Here is an 18,108-nt window from a genome sequence, read left to right as displayed (position 1 = left end):
GAAAGATTTTGAGGGTATAGATGAAACAAGTTCGGCTGTGAGCTGAGAATTGTCGAAACTGCATCTCGGGTCCTTTAGGAGTTCCTTTTATCGTTCTCTCTACGTAGGGGCATGTTTGAAAATTGCCACAAAGATCCACTTGAAAAAATAAGAGCAGGGGAGAAAAACGGTATCTCCCTCGTTCGGTTACTGTGAAAGCCAGCGAAGATATGACAATAGCAGCACCAGAACCATTTACTGGGCGCTGATGGGGTGGCAGGCACCCGGCGGAACCCTGGTTGAGTTCCTCCCCACGCCTCCGCGCGTCCGTAGGCCAATGGCAGCAAGTGCCTACGAGTAAGGGAATCCCTAGCCTCCCCGCAGACTCCTCCCCCTTTCTCTCCGCCCTCCGCGGCCCCTCCCTCCGAGGAAGCGCTGGGCTGCGGCCCAGCAGGTGTGGGGTTAAGGCAGCCTGTCCCGGGGCCCCCGCAGCAGCAGCGGCGGCAGCGGCAGCCGCACCAGCAGTGGCGGTGGCAGACCTGGCCCCGGGCCAGCTGGCCGGGAGCCCCAGGAGCGAGAGAGGGCGGAGGAAGGGGAGGAAGAGGGGAAGGAGGAGGAGGAGAGGAGCAGTCAGCAGGCCCGAGGAGGCAGGACTTCCTGGTGTGGGGGTTGTCAACAGCCCAGAAAGAAAAAGACCGAGAGGAGCGGAGAGGGACCCATCGGTGCCACGCGGGAGGAGACTTGGGAGGGCCCGTCGCCGCGACGACCACCGAGGCGGCAGCACCTGCGGGATCGGGGGGAGGGGGCTGAGCCGCCCCCCTCTCGCTTCAGTCCGCCGAGCCTGGGGACCTCAGAGGCCGCGCCTGAGCTCCGCCAAGGAGGCGGGAGTTCCTTCTTTTCTGGACAGCAAACTTTCCGCGGAGATGCCTTGCGGGGCGAGGTGCGGCCCCCGAAGAGAACCCGACAGCCTCTGATCGCTGCCTGCGCGCCCCCCCCACCCCCACCCCGCGCTGCTGGGGCCAAGGAGGCCCTGGGGAAGGGACAGTCCCACACGTTAGGCGGCCGGGACCCCCGGCCCAGCTCGGTGGCCGCCGTCGAGAGGTAGGGCTCTAGGCTGGGAGGGGCACCGGGGCAGAGCCTGCCCGGGGGATAGGGGAGCTGGGGTGCGGGGGGTTGGGGTGTGGTGCTGGGGGAGCGCTCGGAGGCCCAGCACAGGCCCCCCCGAGGCCTGGCTGTGCTGAGGAGCAGCTTCACCCCTGTTCACCCAGACCTGGGAGCCCTTGCTCTTGCAACAACTTGGGTTCGCACGAGTTTGAATCCCAGGGAGAAATGCCCAACTTTGGGTCTGAGCTACCTCTTCCTGCTCTCTGCTCCCGCCAGGATCTGCTCGGGTTCTCTGTCATTTCTGTTCCCTCTGCTCGGGTCTCTGTCATTTCTGTCTTTGTCTTTGGGTGTCTGGCGGTTTCCCCTTCCTCCCCCATTCTGCTCCCCAGAGAGGAAGCCCCAGAGGTGGCCTGCCCACTGCTTTCTCACACACACACACACTCTCTCTCTCTCTCTCTCTCTCCCTCTCCTTCTCTTTCTAGTTTGCAAACTCAGCTCTGGAGTTCAGCAACGACAGCAGCAGGAAAAACCTGCCCCTGCCCCCCCACTCCCGCAGCCTCCCCTGCCCTGTTCTCCCTTCACCAGCCAGGCACCCCCCAGTTCCCAGAAGGCCCTCCTGCCATGTCGGACCCAGACATCCGCAGGGGCCCTGATGTCCCCGCCATGTGGCCCCCCTGCTCCAGGGGTGCCTGAGCCCCTTGAAGAGCCACCACCAACCCCCTGCCCACCTTGGCCCAGTCCTGAGCCCCAGAGACCATGAGTGGGGGCAAGAAGAAGAGTAGTTTCCAAATCACCAGCGTCACCTTGGACTACGAGGGCCCGGGGAGCCCAGGGGGTTCAGATGCCCCTGCCCTGCCGGCCCCCCCTGGGCCACCGGCCCCAACCGGGCCATCAGCCCCAGCCCCCACTGGGCTACCAGCCCCAGCCCCCACCGGGCCCCCACCCCGCCTGCCCAATGGGGAGCCCAACCCCGAGCCAGGGGGCAAGAGCACCCCCCGGAACGGCTCCCCGCCGCCTGGGGCCCCCGCCTCCCGTTTCCGGGTGGTGAAGCTGCCCCAAGGCCTGGGAGAGCCTTATCGCCGAGGCCGTTGGACATGTGTGGATGTTTACGAGAGAGACCTGGAGCCCCCTAGCTTCAGCCGGCTCCTGGAGGGTATTCGAGGGGCCTCAGGGGGCAACGGGGGCAGATCTTTGGATTCCAGGTTGGAGCTGGCCAGCTTGGGCCTGGGCACCCCTACCCCACAGCCAGGCCTGTCTCAGGTCCCCACCTCCTGGCTCCGCCCGCCCCCCACCTCCCCTGGACCTCAGGCCCGCTCCTTCACTGGGGGACTGGGCCAGCTGGCAGTGCCCGGCAAGGCCAAGGTGGAGACACCCCCACTGTCGGCCTCCCCACCCCAGCAGCGCCCCCCAGAGCCCGGGACTGGGGATAGCGCGGGCCCTTCCCGGGCTGCCACACCCCTGCCCACCTTGAGGGTAGAAGCAGAGGCAGGAGGTTCCGCAGTGTCGGCAGCGACGGGGACCCCTCCACTGTCCCGTGTGAAGGATGGAGCCCTGCGGCTGAGAATGGAGTTGGTTGCTCCAGAGGAGATGGGACAGGTAAGAGCTGGGTTCCAGGGTTTGGGCAGACACCCAAGGGGCGGTGCTTGGCCCCCACTTCTATACTGACCTTCTATACTGACCTCTGCCTGCTCCCCAGTCACCAGTCTGTCAGATCAGACTGCCCGTCTTTTTTCTTCCTGCCATCTCACTTGGAAGCCCATTCCTGCTCCTTACGTGGCCCTGTTTTCTCTCTTAGGCTCCCTCTTCCCCACTTTCTGTCCTTTCTTTCTCTTTGGCCTTCCGTGTGTTGCCTTTGACCTGAGTGTCCATCTCCATGTAGCCCAGTTCCGTCTGTCGTGGAGATGTGGCCTCCTCACTTTGGCCTTCACCTTCTGTCTTGGTCTCACTTCTTCAGGCTTTGAGGGTGGAGACCCCAGGCAGTGCTGGGGTAGTTGGGCCTCTGGAAGCTGCTGAGGTTGGGGGACAAGAGAAAAAGTAGGCACTCTGCTGTAAATCTCTCCTCTGCAGTCCCCTCTCCAGTTGAGGAAGGGGATCTTCTTTCTTTTCACTAGCCACCCTCCCAGCCCCATCTCTAGCTTCATCCCAAGACATTGAAGAATTGGGTGGGGGTGAGGGAACCTGTTACAAGGATGGGACTTGGGCTGGTTTATCCTTTCTACCCCCAGTTGTCTGAGCCTCTCCAAGATCAATCACTGGGGGTGGCCACCGTGGAGCAGGAGAGAGGTGGGAGACGGCCAAGAAAGGGCTCAATCCTTTGCTCCAGAAGAGGAACAAGTCTGGGCTGGGAGGCAGGATGCCTGGGTCCTTGTGGGTGGAGGGGGTGGGCAGCCGGGGGCGGGAGGGGGGGGGGGCTGTTGGATGCATCTGTCCTGAAGGAGAAAATAACACCTTGGACGCAAGGCAGGGAGTGTGAGGATGAGAACTTTTCCCCTTCCTGGCCTTGGGCACAAACCACAGTGTAAAAATAACCTGCGACTGTGTGTCTGGGCCTTGTCAGGACCAGTCAGGACCGGCTCCCCCACCCCCTCCTGGCCTCAAATGCACATCTCTCATGCCGCCCCCCCACTTTTCTTGAGTTCTTTCATTCAGTTCCTACCCCAGGGGAGAAGATGTGTGTCCTTTACTGGTCCCTCTCCCCACACGCTTCCAAAGCAAGCCCCCTTTGCCCCTAGCCTCGGCTCTCTCTAACCTTGAGCCCTGCCTGAGCGTCCCCTGGGCCTGCCCCTCTCCCCTCTGTGCCCCCAGCTCCCTTTCCTTCCCCCACGCCCTGATCTCTTCCTGCGTGCAGATATCCATGCTGTTGTTTCCCTGCCCCCAAGTCTGTCTCCATCTCCACTCCCCCAGGCCTCTTCTCCCTGGGTTGCTTCTAACAGGGGCCTGAAGGAGGGCTGGGGGCACCACCTGGGTCCCCTTCCTCGTGTTTAGTGCCGCCAACCACCTTGGACTCTCTGTTCTTGACTTTTCCGAGAAGCCGGGGCCTCCTGGGGCCTCACAGAGGCGTCTTGTTCCTGTGGCCCCCGCCCTTTTGCAGCCACCTCTAGCGCCTGTTGGGCTGTGTGGGTCCACGCCCAGGCTCCACCTCCATCCGTCTCCGCAATTTCTCCCCCCACCAGCCCCCGAGCGCCAAGCTTAGGAGCAGAACTTCACCTGAGTCCCTAGAAGTTTGAGAGGAGAGACTAAAATGGGCAGAGGGGGGGTGAGCGGGGAGAAGGCGGAGGACCAGTTTCTGAGGATTCATTCATTCTACAAATAGCTATTGAACAAACTATAAGCTCTGCCCTCTGGAGCTTACCTTCCAGCAGCAGAGAGGCAAAAATAATTTTATTTCAGATAACAGTAGGGACTATAAAAAAAAAAATAGAACAGTTTAGTGGAACTCACAAGTCAAAGGATGCAGAAATGCCCCTCTGAGGAACTGACATTTGAGTCGCCTTAAGAAGTCAGGTGACAGAAGGCACACTCTCTGACTAGCCTCTGATTAGGGGTCCTGGCTTAGGTGGGCGAAGGGTACTGGTGGGCAGACCAGAGCCCCTCTGTGATACCCCATGAGCCACTTTTTGGAAGCCAGTCAACCCAGTCCTCAGGATAGTCCCTGTTTCCCTTGCCTCTAGTACCTGCCCAGTGCCTTCCCCAGAGCCAGGGGAAAGGAGGTCTATGGGGGAAGGACTCCTGTGTCCTCAGAAGACAGAGGGGGTGTGTGGGGAGAGCTGGGGCGGGAGGAAGACCACTAGGCAAGTTGTAACGTGGCTGGATCCTTTCTCTTGCTCAATGTGACGGTTCCTACCTGTCTGTCTCCAGGTGCCCCCAGTCGACTCTCGCCCCAGCTCCCCAGCCCTCTACTTCTTCCCCGATGCCAGTCTGGTTCACAAGTCTCCAGACCCCTTTGGAACAGTGGCTGCCCAGAGCCTCAACTTCGCCCGCTCCATGCTGGCCATCAGTGGCCACCTGGACAGCGATGATGATAGGTAGGTGGGCTCCGGCTCCCCCCACACCCAGCACCTGGGATAACCGCAGGGAAACTGCCTGGTAGGTGTCCTTCCCCCCAGCTTGAACTTGGAAAGGACTTCTTAAACAGAGAAGCCCGGCCTGGGCATGAAACTGGGCAAAGCTGATTTGAGACCTACTCCCCTCTCTGTGGAGAGAGCTGGGTGGGACTCTCTGGCTTAAGACTGTCAAATTGTAGACTTTTTTTTTGAGTTTGAAGGGAGTCATTGTTGTCAAATTCCAGAGCTCTTGCAGATTTAGCGATCATCTGGCCAACCCTAAGAATTTACTGGCAACTGTGCAGGAGACCAGAATGGGGAGTTGGTCTCCTCCCCATTCCCCCGCTCCCTCCCAAGGGCAGTGGGACTCCTGACTGTAGAGGTGACATCCTCGGACTCCATGCAGACTACTTTAGGGTCCCAGGACCTCTGGTACCAAGAAAGCAGGTCCCTAAGTTTCTCTTCTCTGCACTAGGGTCACCCTGGGCTCTGAGCCCTTCCCAGAGGCCAAGGCCAAGCCCGAGCCATGGAGAGGCTGGCTGTCGGTCACAGGGAAGGCACAGAAGAGCAGGATCTGCTGGGGTTTACCCTTCAGGAGAGAGTGTCCTGTTCATGGCACGGTGGGCAGAACTTCCTGTTCTGAGGGCCAGGTTTCAACATAGGAATGTCAGCAAACCAAAAGGGGAGGGACAAAATGGCGAGTCAGATGGTCAAGCGACTGCCTTCTGGCTGTGGACTGACAGGAGCCCAGGAAAGGGGCCAGGGAGTCGCCACTTTCATTTTGGAGGAGGAGTGGGACTTCCTGTTTGAAGCCCTTGCGGGGAGGGACTTCCTGTTTGGAGGCCACCAAGGGGCAGGGCATTGTGGGTGCCAGGGGACTTGTTCCAGAGGGGAGTCTGTCCTTCCTGTCTTGCACTCAAGTGGTGCCCCCCTCCCCTCGAATCAGGGACTGAGTGTTTGAGGTGGGGCAGAGAGGAAAGAGAAGGGGTGATAGCCAATGGGACGGAGGGGTGAGGGGCCTGCTGGGGGCACTGGAGAATGAGGGACAGAGCAGGGGTGGGTCGGGCCACCTCTGGGTTCCCTCCTCTAGGGAATGAGTGAGGTGCGAGGTCGGCCAGGAGAGTCACCTGCCCTCATGGCTGCTATTCTCAGCGATTCCCACCCGCTCCCACTCCCACTCCCACTTGGGAGGCTTGCTGGCATGGAGGGCTCCCTTCCCTCCTCCACCTCTGTTGATTTCAGAGGCCAGCCTCCTACTTTCTCTTAGCAAGTTCTGCTTCCAGAAGCCTCCTGAGCTCTATTCTTTTGGGCTGTTCCTCCCTCCCTTCCTCCCACTGTCCCACCCCCTCAAACACCCCAGTCTGACCGGTCTGCCTCCCAGCCTCCACTTTACCCTGCTGAGCTCCAAGCCTCTGGGGCTCAGGCCCAGCCCAGCCCCTCCTGCTCCACCCTGCTGGGCCAGCGGGTTTGGGTTGGGCTACCTCCTTGGCCCCCTGGAATGGGGTGTGTAGCCCCCACCTCATTTCTCTGGTGTGCCTGGAGCTGGCAGAACAGGGTATATGAGTGGCATGGGGCCTCCCTTTTGATTAGGGAGAGTGGGCTGGCATATTAAGTGTCTGAATCCCAGGTGGGGAGTTGGGGGTGCCTGACCATTCTAGAAATCTGGGGATGGGAGAACAGAGGGTGCATGGTGAAATCAAACTGTTCACATGCTCCTGGGTTGCAAGAACCTTTCTGCCCCAACAGGGCCTGGAGGCTGAAAAGTACTTGAATAAATGGATGGATGGATGGATGAGGGGATAGGTGGATGGTTGGGTAGATGGCCAGCATGGGGGATCCAAGTATTACAAGGAATAAATTCTAGGAACTCAGGAAATAAATGGTGCGTTTGTTTATCTAGTGCTTCCTTGGGGTCAGATGCTACTTCTTATCTCACATAATTCTAAGAGCAACTCCATGATCCCTCTTTCTAGATGAAGAAAACTGAGACTCCAAGGACGGAGGTTTTAGAAACTTGTCCAAAGTCACCCCGCTAGTAAGTGGCAGGCCTGCTGTTGGAGCCTGGGTCGGCCCCCAAAGCCACTTTCTCTCCACTCTCCTACTGAAATGCCTGTGTCCCAAGAGGAGAGGCGGAGACAGCCATCTCTGGGATGCCCTTTCTCTCCAGGATAGAGGCAGAGACAGCTCTCCCAATCCAGGCGAGGAGCCATCCTCCGCTCCCTGGCCTGGCCCCACCCCAGGGGCACCACAGATCTGGGAGGGAGTATAGACAGGGCAGCCGGATGCCACTTGGTTGACCTCTGGCCCAGCCCCTCGGGGCTCCTCAAAACGCGGTGAGGAAGCAGGGCTGGCCCTTGTCTTCAGCATCGGAAACCCCCCCACTCTCCTAGGTGTCCAGTTGCTTCCTCCGATCCTCATTTTGAGGCTGTTTCGTTTGACCTTCAAAAAGAAGGACTAGCCTCTACTGCTATCCTTGTCCCAGGACCTGAGTCCTGCAGGGCCAGAGTCCCCTGTTATGTACTGCACAACTCCAGGGGGCACCACTCACACTTGAAGTCATGACCGTTTTCGAGAAGATGGCGATAAGTGTTTTGAAGGATTTTATTCTGACTCACACAAAGTTGCTTTGGGGGCTTGTGGTGAAGGCTGATCCCATTCAGTCAACTTCAAGCTTCCCACTCCAGACCCTGATCAGGAATTCCAGCACAGTGCCAGCGGTCCCTCACTCGGGGGTTCTCAAAGGGAGGACTTGGGTTGCCAGAGTCCTGGTCCCTTGAAATGCTAATGTTAGAAAGTGCCAGTGGAAAGTGCTGTCAAAACCTCTCCAGCGCTAGACAAACAAACAGGAGATAATCATCTATCAGCCAACAAATGTTTATTGTTGTATTTTTCCTTTATTTCTGGCAAGAAGGAACAACTTACTTGGCATCTTTACTGAGCCTCCGCCAGGCAAGGCCAGTTTTCCTACTCCTGCGGATCTGCCCCTCTTTGGTCTCTGTGTACTGCTGAGGGTGGGGGTTCTTTGGTGGCTCCGTCTCCACCCAGGTGTCTTGGTTTGAAACACCTTGAAAACTGCTTAGATGCTCCAGCCGGCTGGCCCTTCCTCTGCTCTTAATCTTGTCCTCTCCCCGCCAACCCCGAGTGTCCCAGATGTCCTTCCCCTACCTCACCCTATCCTGCCCTCGCAGGCCTGGTCACCCTGTTGGTTACTCCACCTGTCAGCGGCTTCCGCACCCAGACCTTGGATGGGAAATGGAAAATTCCCAGTGCCCTCGTGCTCTCTTCCTGGCTGCAGGGCCCCATGCAAGGGTCACCTTGGGTTGAGTGCTAATTCCCCCCATGGGGAAGCAAGTTGGAACTGACAACCAGGAGAGAGGGCTTGACAAGGGAGCACAAGGGCGAGGCATTCAGCATGTGGGGGTATTGGGGCCACCTTTCCCTGAGAGGGGCGAAGCTGGGGGCCAGAGGTCAGGATCGGGGCTCCTGCGGTACTGGGGTGGGAGGTGGGTATGGGTGGAGGGCTGAGGCGGCTGAGGCAGAAGCTGACAGGGTGGGTGGTGAGCCACGGGGTAAGGAGAGGGAGCCTTTGAGGAGAGGACAGGGCGCAAAGGACAGTGCAGGCCCTGGGCCATGGAGAGACCAGCTTGGGGGAGAGCCAGATTCTGGGACCCAGAGCCTGGCCCTGGGGACCATTGAGCCAGGCTTGAGTCGACCTCTGGTGGCCACTTAGTAAACTGCAGCCAGACCTGCTCTCCCCTCCCCGCCATCAGCTCCCAGGAATCTTCAAAGCACCTGCACCTCTTCCCCAGGATCCCACCTCCAGCCTCCCCTTCCCACCTCTTCTTAAGTTCTCGCTCCCTCTGAGATCCCAGATACCAGACCCGGGTTCCGGGTTCCATAGGCTGGTACTTGTCTTTCAGGCTTTTTCTGTTGCTGTGGTAACCTTTCCCATTCCTCCTCACCCTCACTGTAGGAGGTGTGGGGCACCCTCTGGCTGGGCCCCAGGGGCCACCCCTGATGCGGCCTTCGTGCTTCAGGGAGATGCTTCTAGTCCAAGGGAGACCACATGCACATCGGAGACGCCCCCCCACCCCATCACCTCCACTCTCTTTCTCACCTCCCAGCCGAGAGCAGCTGAGGCCTTGAGGGAGGCCAGTGTTCACCCGGAGGGGGCAGGATGGGGTCAGAGGTGGGAAGAGGCCTCCCAGGGCCAGGCTCCCCCTTCACAGCTCTCCCTGACCCAGGCTTCTGGCCCCGCAGCCCCTCCCCCGACTCGGCCCACCAGCTGACTGTCCTCAGTCGGCCCCCTCCCCTCTGTGCTGGGATTGGTGCCAGGGTAAGAAGGGGACACTGGCGCTGACCGTGTCTGGGAATTCCCGCCCACCATGGAGCGGGCGGGAGGGGGTCCCCGTGTCCCTGAGGAGCCAATAGCAGCCAGGCTTTGCCCTGGGGGATGGTGTATATCTATCACGCCAGCACCCCCTAGGCACTGTCTCCCTTCTGCCTGCCTGGCACCAGCCAGACTCTGCTCTGCCCGGGGGGCTTTGAGCCCCCCAGGCGGTCCTTCTGCTGCAGCCCTCTCCCTCTGGGGAGGCCTGAGGACCCTTTCTCCTTGGGCATGGCCCAGCCAGGGGTGTCTGTCAAGTCCCTGGTATCCTCCTATGAGACCCGAGTGGTGGGGATGGCTCCAGCACCTCCCCGGAAAAGGGGCTGTGTCTCTTCTCCTTGCTCGCCTCGGGGAGCATCCCCCATCCGAGGGGCATCTGGACCCCCACCCCACCGGGGCCTAGGGGGGCCCGGGCAGCGGCCCTCACCCCGCCGGGGGATGGACAAAACCCTCCTGTCCCTGATTCTCTACTGTCACAGGTACAGGCAGGGGTCTGGGTGGGAGGCTGCGGCGAATAGGGCTCATGGAGGAGGCCAGAGCCCATGCCGAGGAAGCACCTGGAAGGCAGTGGGCTGGGCTGTCCAGACACCTGGCCTGGCACCCCTTCCTTCTCCTCACCTCTCATCTCCCTGTGTCTCTCCAGTGGCTCCGGAAGCCTGGTTGGCATTGACAACAAGATCGAACAAGCCATGGTAAGAGAAGCCATCTTGATCCCAGCAGGTCCCGGTCCGCGTGCTGATGCCCAGGCCCCAGCCCCGAAGCTCCATCCCCTCCGTTATTAGGGATATACTGACTCCCAGCTGCTCAACCTGCTCCCAGCTGGGTTCCCTTGGATCCGCCACCCGCTCTTGTCTCCACCTGAACCCTCAACATACACTGGTTCCTAGCCTGCTTCAGGCCCCCATCTCTGTCTTTGAGCCCTGACCTTGCCTCTGTCCAGCGTCCTTACCCACCCCCGTCCCTCACACCCTGCTCCTTCCCTGGCTGACTTCTTCTTCCCCAGCCCTCCCCCGTCATCTGGGAGCAGGGGCATCTCTTAACACCCACCTCCTCAAGGCACCGGGCAGGGGCTGAGGGTGGGGTGGTGGCCTGGGACCCCTGACACTTCTTTGCCTGTCCCTGGACCCCCCAGGACTTGGTGAAGTCCCACCTCATGTTTGCGGTCCGGGAGGAGGTGGAGGTGCTGAAGGAGCAGATCCGGGACCTGGCGGAGCGGAACGCGGCGCTGGAGCAGGAGAACGGGCTGCTGCGTGCCCTGGCCAGCCCCGAGCAGCTGGCGCAGCTGCCTTCCTCGGGGGCCCCCCGGCTTGGACCCCCAGCGCCCAATGGGCCCTCAGTCTGAGCCTCCCTTCCCTCACAATGTGCCTTTGGGGGGCCACCACAGCTGCTAGGCCTTGTGCCAGCTGCCTGCCCCCTCTTCCTATGCAGCTTTAATGCCCCCTGATCCCCGGGGATGGGAGTCGAAGGCTGAGAAGGGGCCTGGCCCCACCCTTCCTTGATGTCCCTGCAATGCCCGGGGACTGGGCTGGGGCATCCCTGCACATTGACGGAGGAAGGGGGGCATCGGGATGGGACATTGGACAGAGCCCCCCTCCTCCCTTCCCAGCCGTCAGTGTTCTGGGACCCCCTGCGATAGATGGCTCGGGGGAGTTGGAGGCTCCCTGGCAGCCGCCCCCACCTTGTTCCCTGGAGCGCGCCCCCTGTTCTTCTGCCAGGAGAGGGAGGACGGACAGTGTATCTGGAAGTTCTGGGATTCAGGTTGTTATTGAAATAATAATGATAATTAAAAAATCCGAAGAAACTTGAATCTGGAGGTTGGCATCTTGTTGCTTGGCGCCCAGATAGGGGACCAGCACCACCAGTTTCCACTTGTGGGAGAAAAACTGAGGCTGTGGGCTCCTCTAAAGCTCTTGCCCGGGCCGGGGGGGGTGTGGGGGGGGAGGTGGCTCAGCGTGGGAGATGTGGGAGGAAAAGGGAGCCCACGGCCTGGGTCCTGGGAAGGGGCAGGCCAGGCAAGGCAGAGGGAGTGGGGAAGGGGGGGGCATCGGCCCACGTGCTGGTGGGGGACAGGGGAACAATGGGGCCTTTGGTGATTGTGCAGGATCCCCCCCCCCCCCCACCCAGCTTCCCAGCGTGTCCCCTCTGCGGGCTGGATCCGGGTGGCTGCTTGGGGGCGGGGCGGGGGGCCCTGAATGGGCCCCTTGTCTCAACGCTGGGTGTGGGCCAGGCTCCCCGGGCACACTATGCCCTCGCCAGGCCTGGCCAGCCTCCGTGGCCTCCACCCCCAGCTGGCTGACGCTAGGCCCCTGCGGGTGAGCAGGCCCCTCCCTGACAGCCTCAGCTCCCGTCCCAGGCGGAAGAGGCAGGTGGGGAGAAGGACCCCATCTAGTGGAGAGGCAGGGAAGCAGCAGCCGCCACTCGGGAGGGCCCCGGCCTGAACTCGCGGGGACCTACTGAGCGCGGGATCCTGGAGGCTGACTTGGGGTTTGGACTCCCTGCCCTGTGGCTCCCTAGATTTATGACTTCGGCAGACTCTCCTGGTTTCCCCGAATCTCAGCTTCCTCCTGGGTGAAATGGCCCTGACAAGAATGCCTACCTGAAGGGCAGCTGGGAGGGGTTACATGGCTCATACATGGGAAATGCCCTAGGAGCACCAGGGATGTGTTCACTAACTGTGAGTTTCCCTTCCTTGGATTTGGGGGAAAGAAGGTCGAGGGCACAGGGATTGGCTCTGGGGGTCCTGGAAGGGCCTCGGGGGTTGGGGTCAGGGCCAGGCAGACTCTCACAATGGTCTAGAACTCTCTCGCCCTCTGGGTTCTCATCCACTTTTGTCTCCTCTCCCTGTCTCAGGGAGGGGAGGAAGGACCTAGGATTACTCACTGTAGGGATCTTTCCTCCTGGATTCCTATTTCTTTCTTCACTGCTGTGCCTGAAGTTCCCCAGAGACCCCTTAGGTGGCGGCCACTGGCCTGCAGCCTCTCCCCTCCCCGTCCCCACTGAATTAAATGCTATTTCTGCCCCCTTCTTGGGGCTCGTGTAAGCGGGAGAAATGGCAGTGGTTATTAAGTTCTTCCGATGGATTTGGCAAAAGATTAGCCGCTGGGTAAGTTTCAGAGCCCCTTTCTCCCGACATGCTGGGGTGGGGGATGCTGGTCAGTGACCTCCAGGTCACAGAAACCCCCCACTCCCTCACTTGGCCTCCTGCCCCTCCTGGCCTCCGGTGGCCAGACAAGCCGGGGAGGGAGGAGGTGAGGGATGGGACAGCTGGCGGGGAGGCCAGGACACAGCTGCCCCTTCTCTGGGCCTTCCCTTCACCTGACAGTTTTCTCTTGCTCTGCCTCCTCTCTTCTGTCCCTCCTCTCCCTGTCTCGGTTCGTAGGTTTTCTTCTGGAAACACAAAGCTAAGTCAGTCATCATGGATCATACTGACTCCAAGAAAAATGAGTTGAAGGTGGAGAAGGCTTTCAAGGTGTCTGAGACTTTCAAGTTGGTTGAACCCCCCAAGGAGGCTAAGGTCTCCAAGATGGATGTGTCCCCTAAGGTGGTTGACCCCTGCCTGTTAGCCAAGACCACCATGGATGGGGCTGCGGTGGAGGCGGGTCGCCGTCGGAGATCACTGTTGCAGCTGCCCCAGGCGGCCGTCAAGTCCGTCTCCACGCTCATGGCCTCCGCCCTGCAGTCTGGCTGGCAGATGTGCAGCTGGAAGGTCAGCACTATGTCCCCTTTGTCCCCAGCAGCCCCTCCTTCCCCTCCCAGATTCCCCTTGCTCATTCATGCCGGTGGGAATGTAAAATGGTGTGGCCACACCGGAAAAACAGTTTGGTCACTTCTTATCAGACTAAACATGCAATTATCATATGGCCTGGTGATTGTACTCTTGGGCATTTATCCCAGATAAATGAAAATTTATGTTCACACAAAAATCTGTACATGATGTTCATAGCAGCTTGATTCATAATAGCCCCAAACAACCCACATGTCCTTCAAAGAATGAGTGGTTAAACTTCGCTATATCCATACTCTGGAATGCTGCTCAGCCATGAAAAGGAACAATATTGATACATACAACAACTTGGATGGCTCTCAAGGGAATTATGCTGAGTGAAAACAGCAAATCCAAAAGTTTATATATATATATATATATATATTATGATCCCACTTACATTATATACCATTCCAGAAATAACAGAATTAGACAAATGGTGACCCGATTAGTGGTTTAGTGGTTTCCAGGGGCTGTGCTACAGAGAGAGAGTTGGGGGAGGTGGATTGGTTATAAAAGGGCAACATGAGGAATCCTTGTGCGGATGGAAATCTCCTGTATCTTCAGTATGGTCATTGGATACCTGAGCCTGCACAGAGGATATAAAATTGGGTAGAATCCAACACACAAATGAGTGCCAGTAGAACCAGGGAAATATGAGAAAAATGCAGATCGGTGGATTGTATTGATGTCAATATCCTATGAACTAAAGATCTGAAAGATTTTACTACTGAGGGAAAATAAAGGGAAAATCTTTACAAAAGATTTTACTATTGTAAACAGAATAAGGAATTCATTTCTCACAAGTGCATGGGAGTCTACAATTATCTCAAAGTCAAAATTTTAGTTTAAAAAGGGAAATGTCTAGCTCACTACCAAGTCAGTTTATTTTGGTTTTGAATAATGTATTACTACATTAATAATAATTTTTAAAAGTTCACCTTGGGAATTCACTGGCATCCCAGTGGTTAGGACTCGGAGCTCTCACTGCTGAAAACTGGGTTCAGTCCCTGATTGGGGAACTAAGATCCCATAGGCTGCTCAGCGCAGTCAAAAAATAAAATAAAAGTTCACCCAGCGCCCTGTGGAGGGAAGTCAGAAGGGGCCAGGAGCAGAGAGGCAGGAAGACCCACTGGAGGTGCTGCAGTTCAGGTCAGCAGGGAAGAATGTTCTGGATGGGGAGGGAGGCATCAGGTAGAACAAACTAATGGGTTGGAGGGATATTTAAGAGGTAGAACTGTTGTGCCAGGTGCTTGATTGGGTGGTGGTGAGGGGAGAGGGACAGACAGAGGTCAAAGCAGGCTGGAGCCATTCACTGGGAGCAGAGCCGACTGAGGGAAGAGAGTGGCGAGTTTAGGGCGTTGGGACAGGATAAGTTGAGGTGTCAAAGTACATCTTCAGGGACATGTCTAGGGGGCAGTGGGAAATACAGGCCTGAGTTCAGGAGAGAGCTTTGGGTTGGAGACTGTCCTTCATTTCTCCCTGGAACTCTAGTGGGGACTCAAAGGTAGGTCAGACATGGTCCCTGGCTTCCAAGAATTTGCATGCTGGTATTGAAAACAGATGAGTCCACAGAACAAATCGTGTATAATACGTGGTGTAACAGGGCAAACCCGAGAGTAGAGACAGCCCCAGAAGGCTTTCTGGAGGAGGCGGTACCCAAGCTGTTGCCGGACAGAAGAGATGGTATTAAACAAGCCTTGCTGTTTATCTGCAGGTGTTTTCACCAGCAGGTTCTCCCTAGACCACGCTGTTCACCTGTGCTCATCTTCTCTCTTTCACAGTCATCTGTGAGTTCTACCTCAGTTGCCTCCCAGATGAAGACCTGGTCCCCCCTGGAGTCGCGAGAGGCTGCGATGCTGCGGGAAGTGTACCTGGTGCTTTGGGCCATCCGGAAGCAGCTGCGGCAGCTGGCCCGCCGGCAGGAGAGACGGCGCCGGCGCCACCTCCGGGCCCACATGGGCCCCCAGCCCGACCCAGCTCAGGGTCTGAAACAGGATGCCCGGAGTCCCCTCTAGGGGGAACCCCACATCCTCAGAAAGCCCCCACCTCACTCTTAGGTAAGGTTGATGGGAGAGGTTAGAGCAGCAGGCCAGGAATTGTGAGTGAGGAGAAGTTGTCACACTGTCACCTCCCATCAAGACCTGAAGGCCTGGCTGGGGGGGGTCCCACATACGCTCCCCTTCATTCCTTTTATTCAATTTGTAAAAAGAATTATCAAAATGTTGGGAAATAATATCAGATATTTCCGAGTAGATGTAGTGTGTTTGTGGGTGGCCAGAGGCCACGAGGGGAACCTGGGTGGGATATGAGAGGGCGGCCTGAGGCTCCAACCTGGACACGTGTGGGAGTCATCTCTGGACCTGCTGGGGGGTTGCGGTGTGGCGGTGGAGGGGGGTCTGGCCCTGGGTCCACACGCTTCTCAGGGCCGAAGGCCTTTGGGGACTCTGTCCCGCCTGTCACGGTACCAGGTATCGGCACCGGTTCATTGAGGATACGCTGGGAACCGGGTGCTGAGCCCGCGCTCTCCCTGGAAATCCTGCAAGACTGACTGTTGCAGATGCTACGGGGCTTGTCCAAGGCCCCTCGCTGAACGAGACCGCGCTGGAATCTCCGCCTCCGCAGCCAGCCCACTGCTCTGCCTCTCCGGCCCTCCTGGGCCGGGCCCCAGCGAGGGTCAGGGTCCCGCACTTGACAGCCGCGGACACGCATCAGGGCCGGCGGCCACCCCCTGACCCCGCTCCCGCCAAGAGCTACCGAAAACTACATCTCCCAGGGTTCCCGGGGGCGAGGTGGGGCCGCCGCTGGGAGAGGGCCCGGCCCGGGCCCGCGGGGTCGCGGGCGGAGGGCTAAGCTGGATGTCCACCTGGCTCCTCGGGACCAGCGGCGGGAGGAGTCCGCGGCGATCTGACGCGAGGTTGAGGCGCGGGAGGCCACGCGAGCGAGGGGAGGCCGTGGAGGCCCAAGTCCCCTCTCCCTCCTTAGCTTGCCCTCTTGCCCGGCCACGCGAGGGCGCAGAGGTGGCTCCCCTAGTTAAAGCAGCGCATTTTGCAAGGCGGCAAAATTCAGGGATGCTTCCTTGGTGGCTCAGACGGTAAAGAATCCGCCTGCAATGCGGGAGACCCGGGTTCGATCCCTGGGTTGGGAAGATTCCCCCTGGAGGAGGGCATGGCAACCCACTCCAGTGCTCTTGCCTGGAGAATCCCCATGGACAGAGGAGCCTGGTGGGCTGAACTCCATGGGGTCGCAGAGAGTCGGATGCGACTGAGCCACTAAGCACAGAGTCCCCAGGCCTTGGAGGTCGAGGAAGGAGCAAGGGTTGGCGACCGCGACCAAGCCTAGGGGGCAGCAGAGGCCCGAGGAGCGGGGGAGGGACGGCTGTGAGGCAGCGTCTGGCTCAGCCGGAGGTTAGCTGTGAGTAGGAGGCGGCGGGCGTGAGCAAAGCTGGGAGCCGGAGAGGAGTCCCAGGAACGGTCTTCTGGAAGCACCGAATTCAGTAAAAAAGTCAGCAAACTCCTCTTGCCCGCTCCCCACCCCCGGCAGCTCTGGCAAAGTTGGGCTCCTTGGCGGGGGACTGGGTGGCCTTTCCCCAAAGTCGGGAGCAACCCCGGGCTGCCCTGCCCTGTGTCCTGCAGCGCTGCTACCCTGAGCCTGTTAGCTGTGCACCACACCCCAACGTTTACAGCCCTGATAATGCCAGCCACCCCTTATTAAACACCCACTGTGACTATTTTTATGTCTTGTTCTAAGTAATTCTCACAAATGGCTGTTATGATGACATATTATCACTTCTATTTTTTAGAGAGGGAAACTGAGGGACAGAAAGGTCATGTTTAAGGTCGTGTCGCTTTCCTTCATCAAACGAATGAGTCTAGCTCACAGAGGACATGTTACATGCAAGTTACACACAGGTACATGTTACACAGCAGGTGTTGCATGTGTGACTGCCGTCACCTCTCCAGGAATGAGTCCTGAGTTTAGCCTGAAGCCAGGCAGGGACTCAAAACACTAATACATAGTGGCTCAGTTCTGGGGCTCTCATCACATCTCCACTATGTGCCAGGAACTGTTCTGGGGTGGAGCAAGGCATGGTGGGTCTGGGTCCCAGGAAGCCTGGAGGTTTAATGGGTCCCGGGGCTCTGGAGTAGTCCCTCACTGTCTGAGGTCCAAAATTTGCCCTCCCCCCCCCACCAAATCCTTAGAAATGAGCTCCTCCTCCTATTGAGGATCTAAGGTTTCAGGGATGGGAGGGGAGGATGAAGGACTGTTGCTCCTGAGGATCACTGGTAAATAGCCTTGCAAGTACCTACAGGCCCCGGAGCCAACGGGCTTGTGGCTGTCGGAAGGAATGCTGCTCCCATTCTTCTGTCTTTAGAATGGGAGGGGAGGGAAGGAAGAAGGTGAGTTCAGCCAGCAGCCAAGGGAACTGCTGGCACCTCCCACCGTCTCTCCCTCTCCAGACTTGATGGAGTCCTGTCTGGACTTGGCCAAATGGAGGCAGGAGACTTAAGGGAGAGAAGGAGGTGGGATGGAGGGGGAAAGTCCATGGAACTGACTTTTCCTTGATGTCTCAGTGCACTCAGGCGGCCTCCTTCCTCCCCACTCCAAGTAATCCAGTCCAGAACCATGGGGAAGGCCCATGTTGGGATGTGAGGAAGAAGTCCTCAACTCGAGGGAAGGCATACAGGATCTCCTGGGGTGGAGATTTGTCTTGGGGGTGGGGGGTGGGATTCCTACCCACTCAGCCCTTTCCTGTGGAGAACAGTGGGTAGCAGTGTGACCCCTGGAGAAATCTACCTCTTGGTGAGAGTCTTGAGCAAAAATCTCACGTT

At 58.5% G+C, this 18,108-nt stretch overlaps 2 protein-coding genes across 3 annotated transcripts; both read left to right on the top strand.

Annotated features, from left to right (window-relative positions):
- Positions 1-389: 389 nt before the first annotated feature.
- On the top strand, positions 390-11,320 carry TSC22D4 (TSC22 domain family member 4). The gene is made up of 5 exons (XM_006046489.4): positions 390-1,080; positions 1,566-2,679; positions 4,942-5,108; positions 10,157-10,205; positions 10,646-11,320. Exons 2-5 carry the CDS (start codon positions 1,840-1,842, stop codon positions 10,853-10,855), a joined length of 1,266 nt encoding a protein of 421 aa, XP_006046551.2. The 5' UTR covers positions 390-1,080; positions 1,566-1,839; the 3' UTR covers positions 10,856-11,320.
- Positions 11,321-11,457: 137 nt separating this feature from the next.
- On the top strand, positions 11,458-17,012 carry C24H7orf61 (chromosome 24 C7orf61 homolog). 2 transcript variants are annotated; one of them, XM_006046490.4, is made up of 3 exons: positions 11,458-12,187; positions 12,893-13,219; positions 15,061-17,012. In XM_006046490.4, the coding sequence occupies exons 1-3, from the start codon at positions 12,146-12,148 to the stop codon at positions 15,292-15,294; spliced, it is 603 nt and encodes a 200-aa protein (XP_006046552.2). In that variant the 5' UTR covers positions 11,458-12,145; the 3' UTR covers positions 15,295-17,012. The 2 variants fall into 2 exon arrangements, with proteins under 2 accessions (XP_006046552.2, XP_006046553.2); XM_006046491.4 differs by having other exon boundaries at positions 11,458-12,616.
- The last annotated feature ends 1,096 nt before the right edge of the window (positions 17,013-18,108 follow it).

The sequence above is a fragment of the Bubalus bubalis genome, chromosome 24 (assembly GCF_019923935.1).
Source record: "Bubalus bubalis isolate 160015118507 breed Murrah chromosome 24, NDDB_SH_1, whole genome shotgun sequence".
Classification (NCBI taxonomy): Eukaryota; Metazoa; Chordata; class Mammalia; order Artiodactyla; family Bovidae; genus Bubalus; species Bubalus bubalis.
Note: the sequence above shows the minus strand (reverse complement) of the source record. Positions and strands in the feature narration are given on the sequence as shown.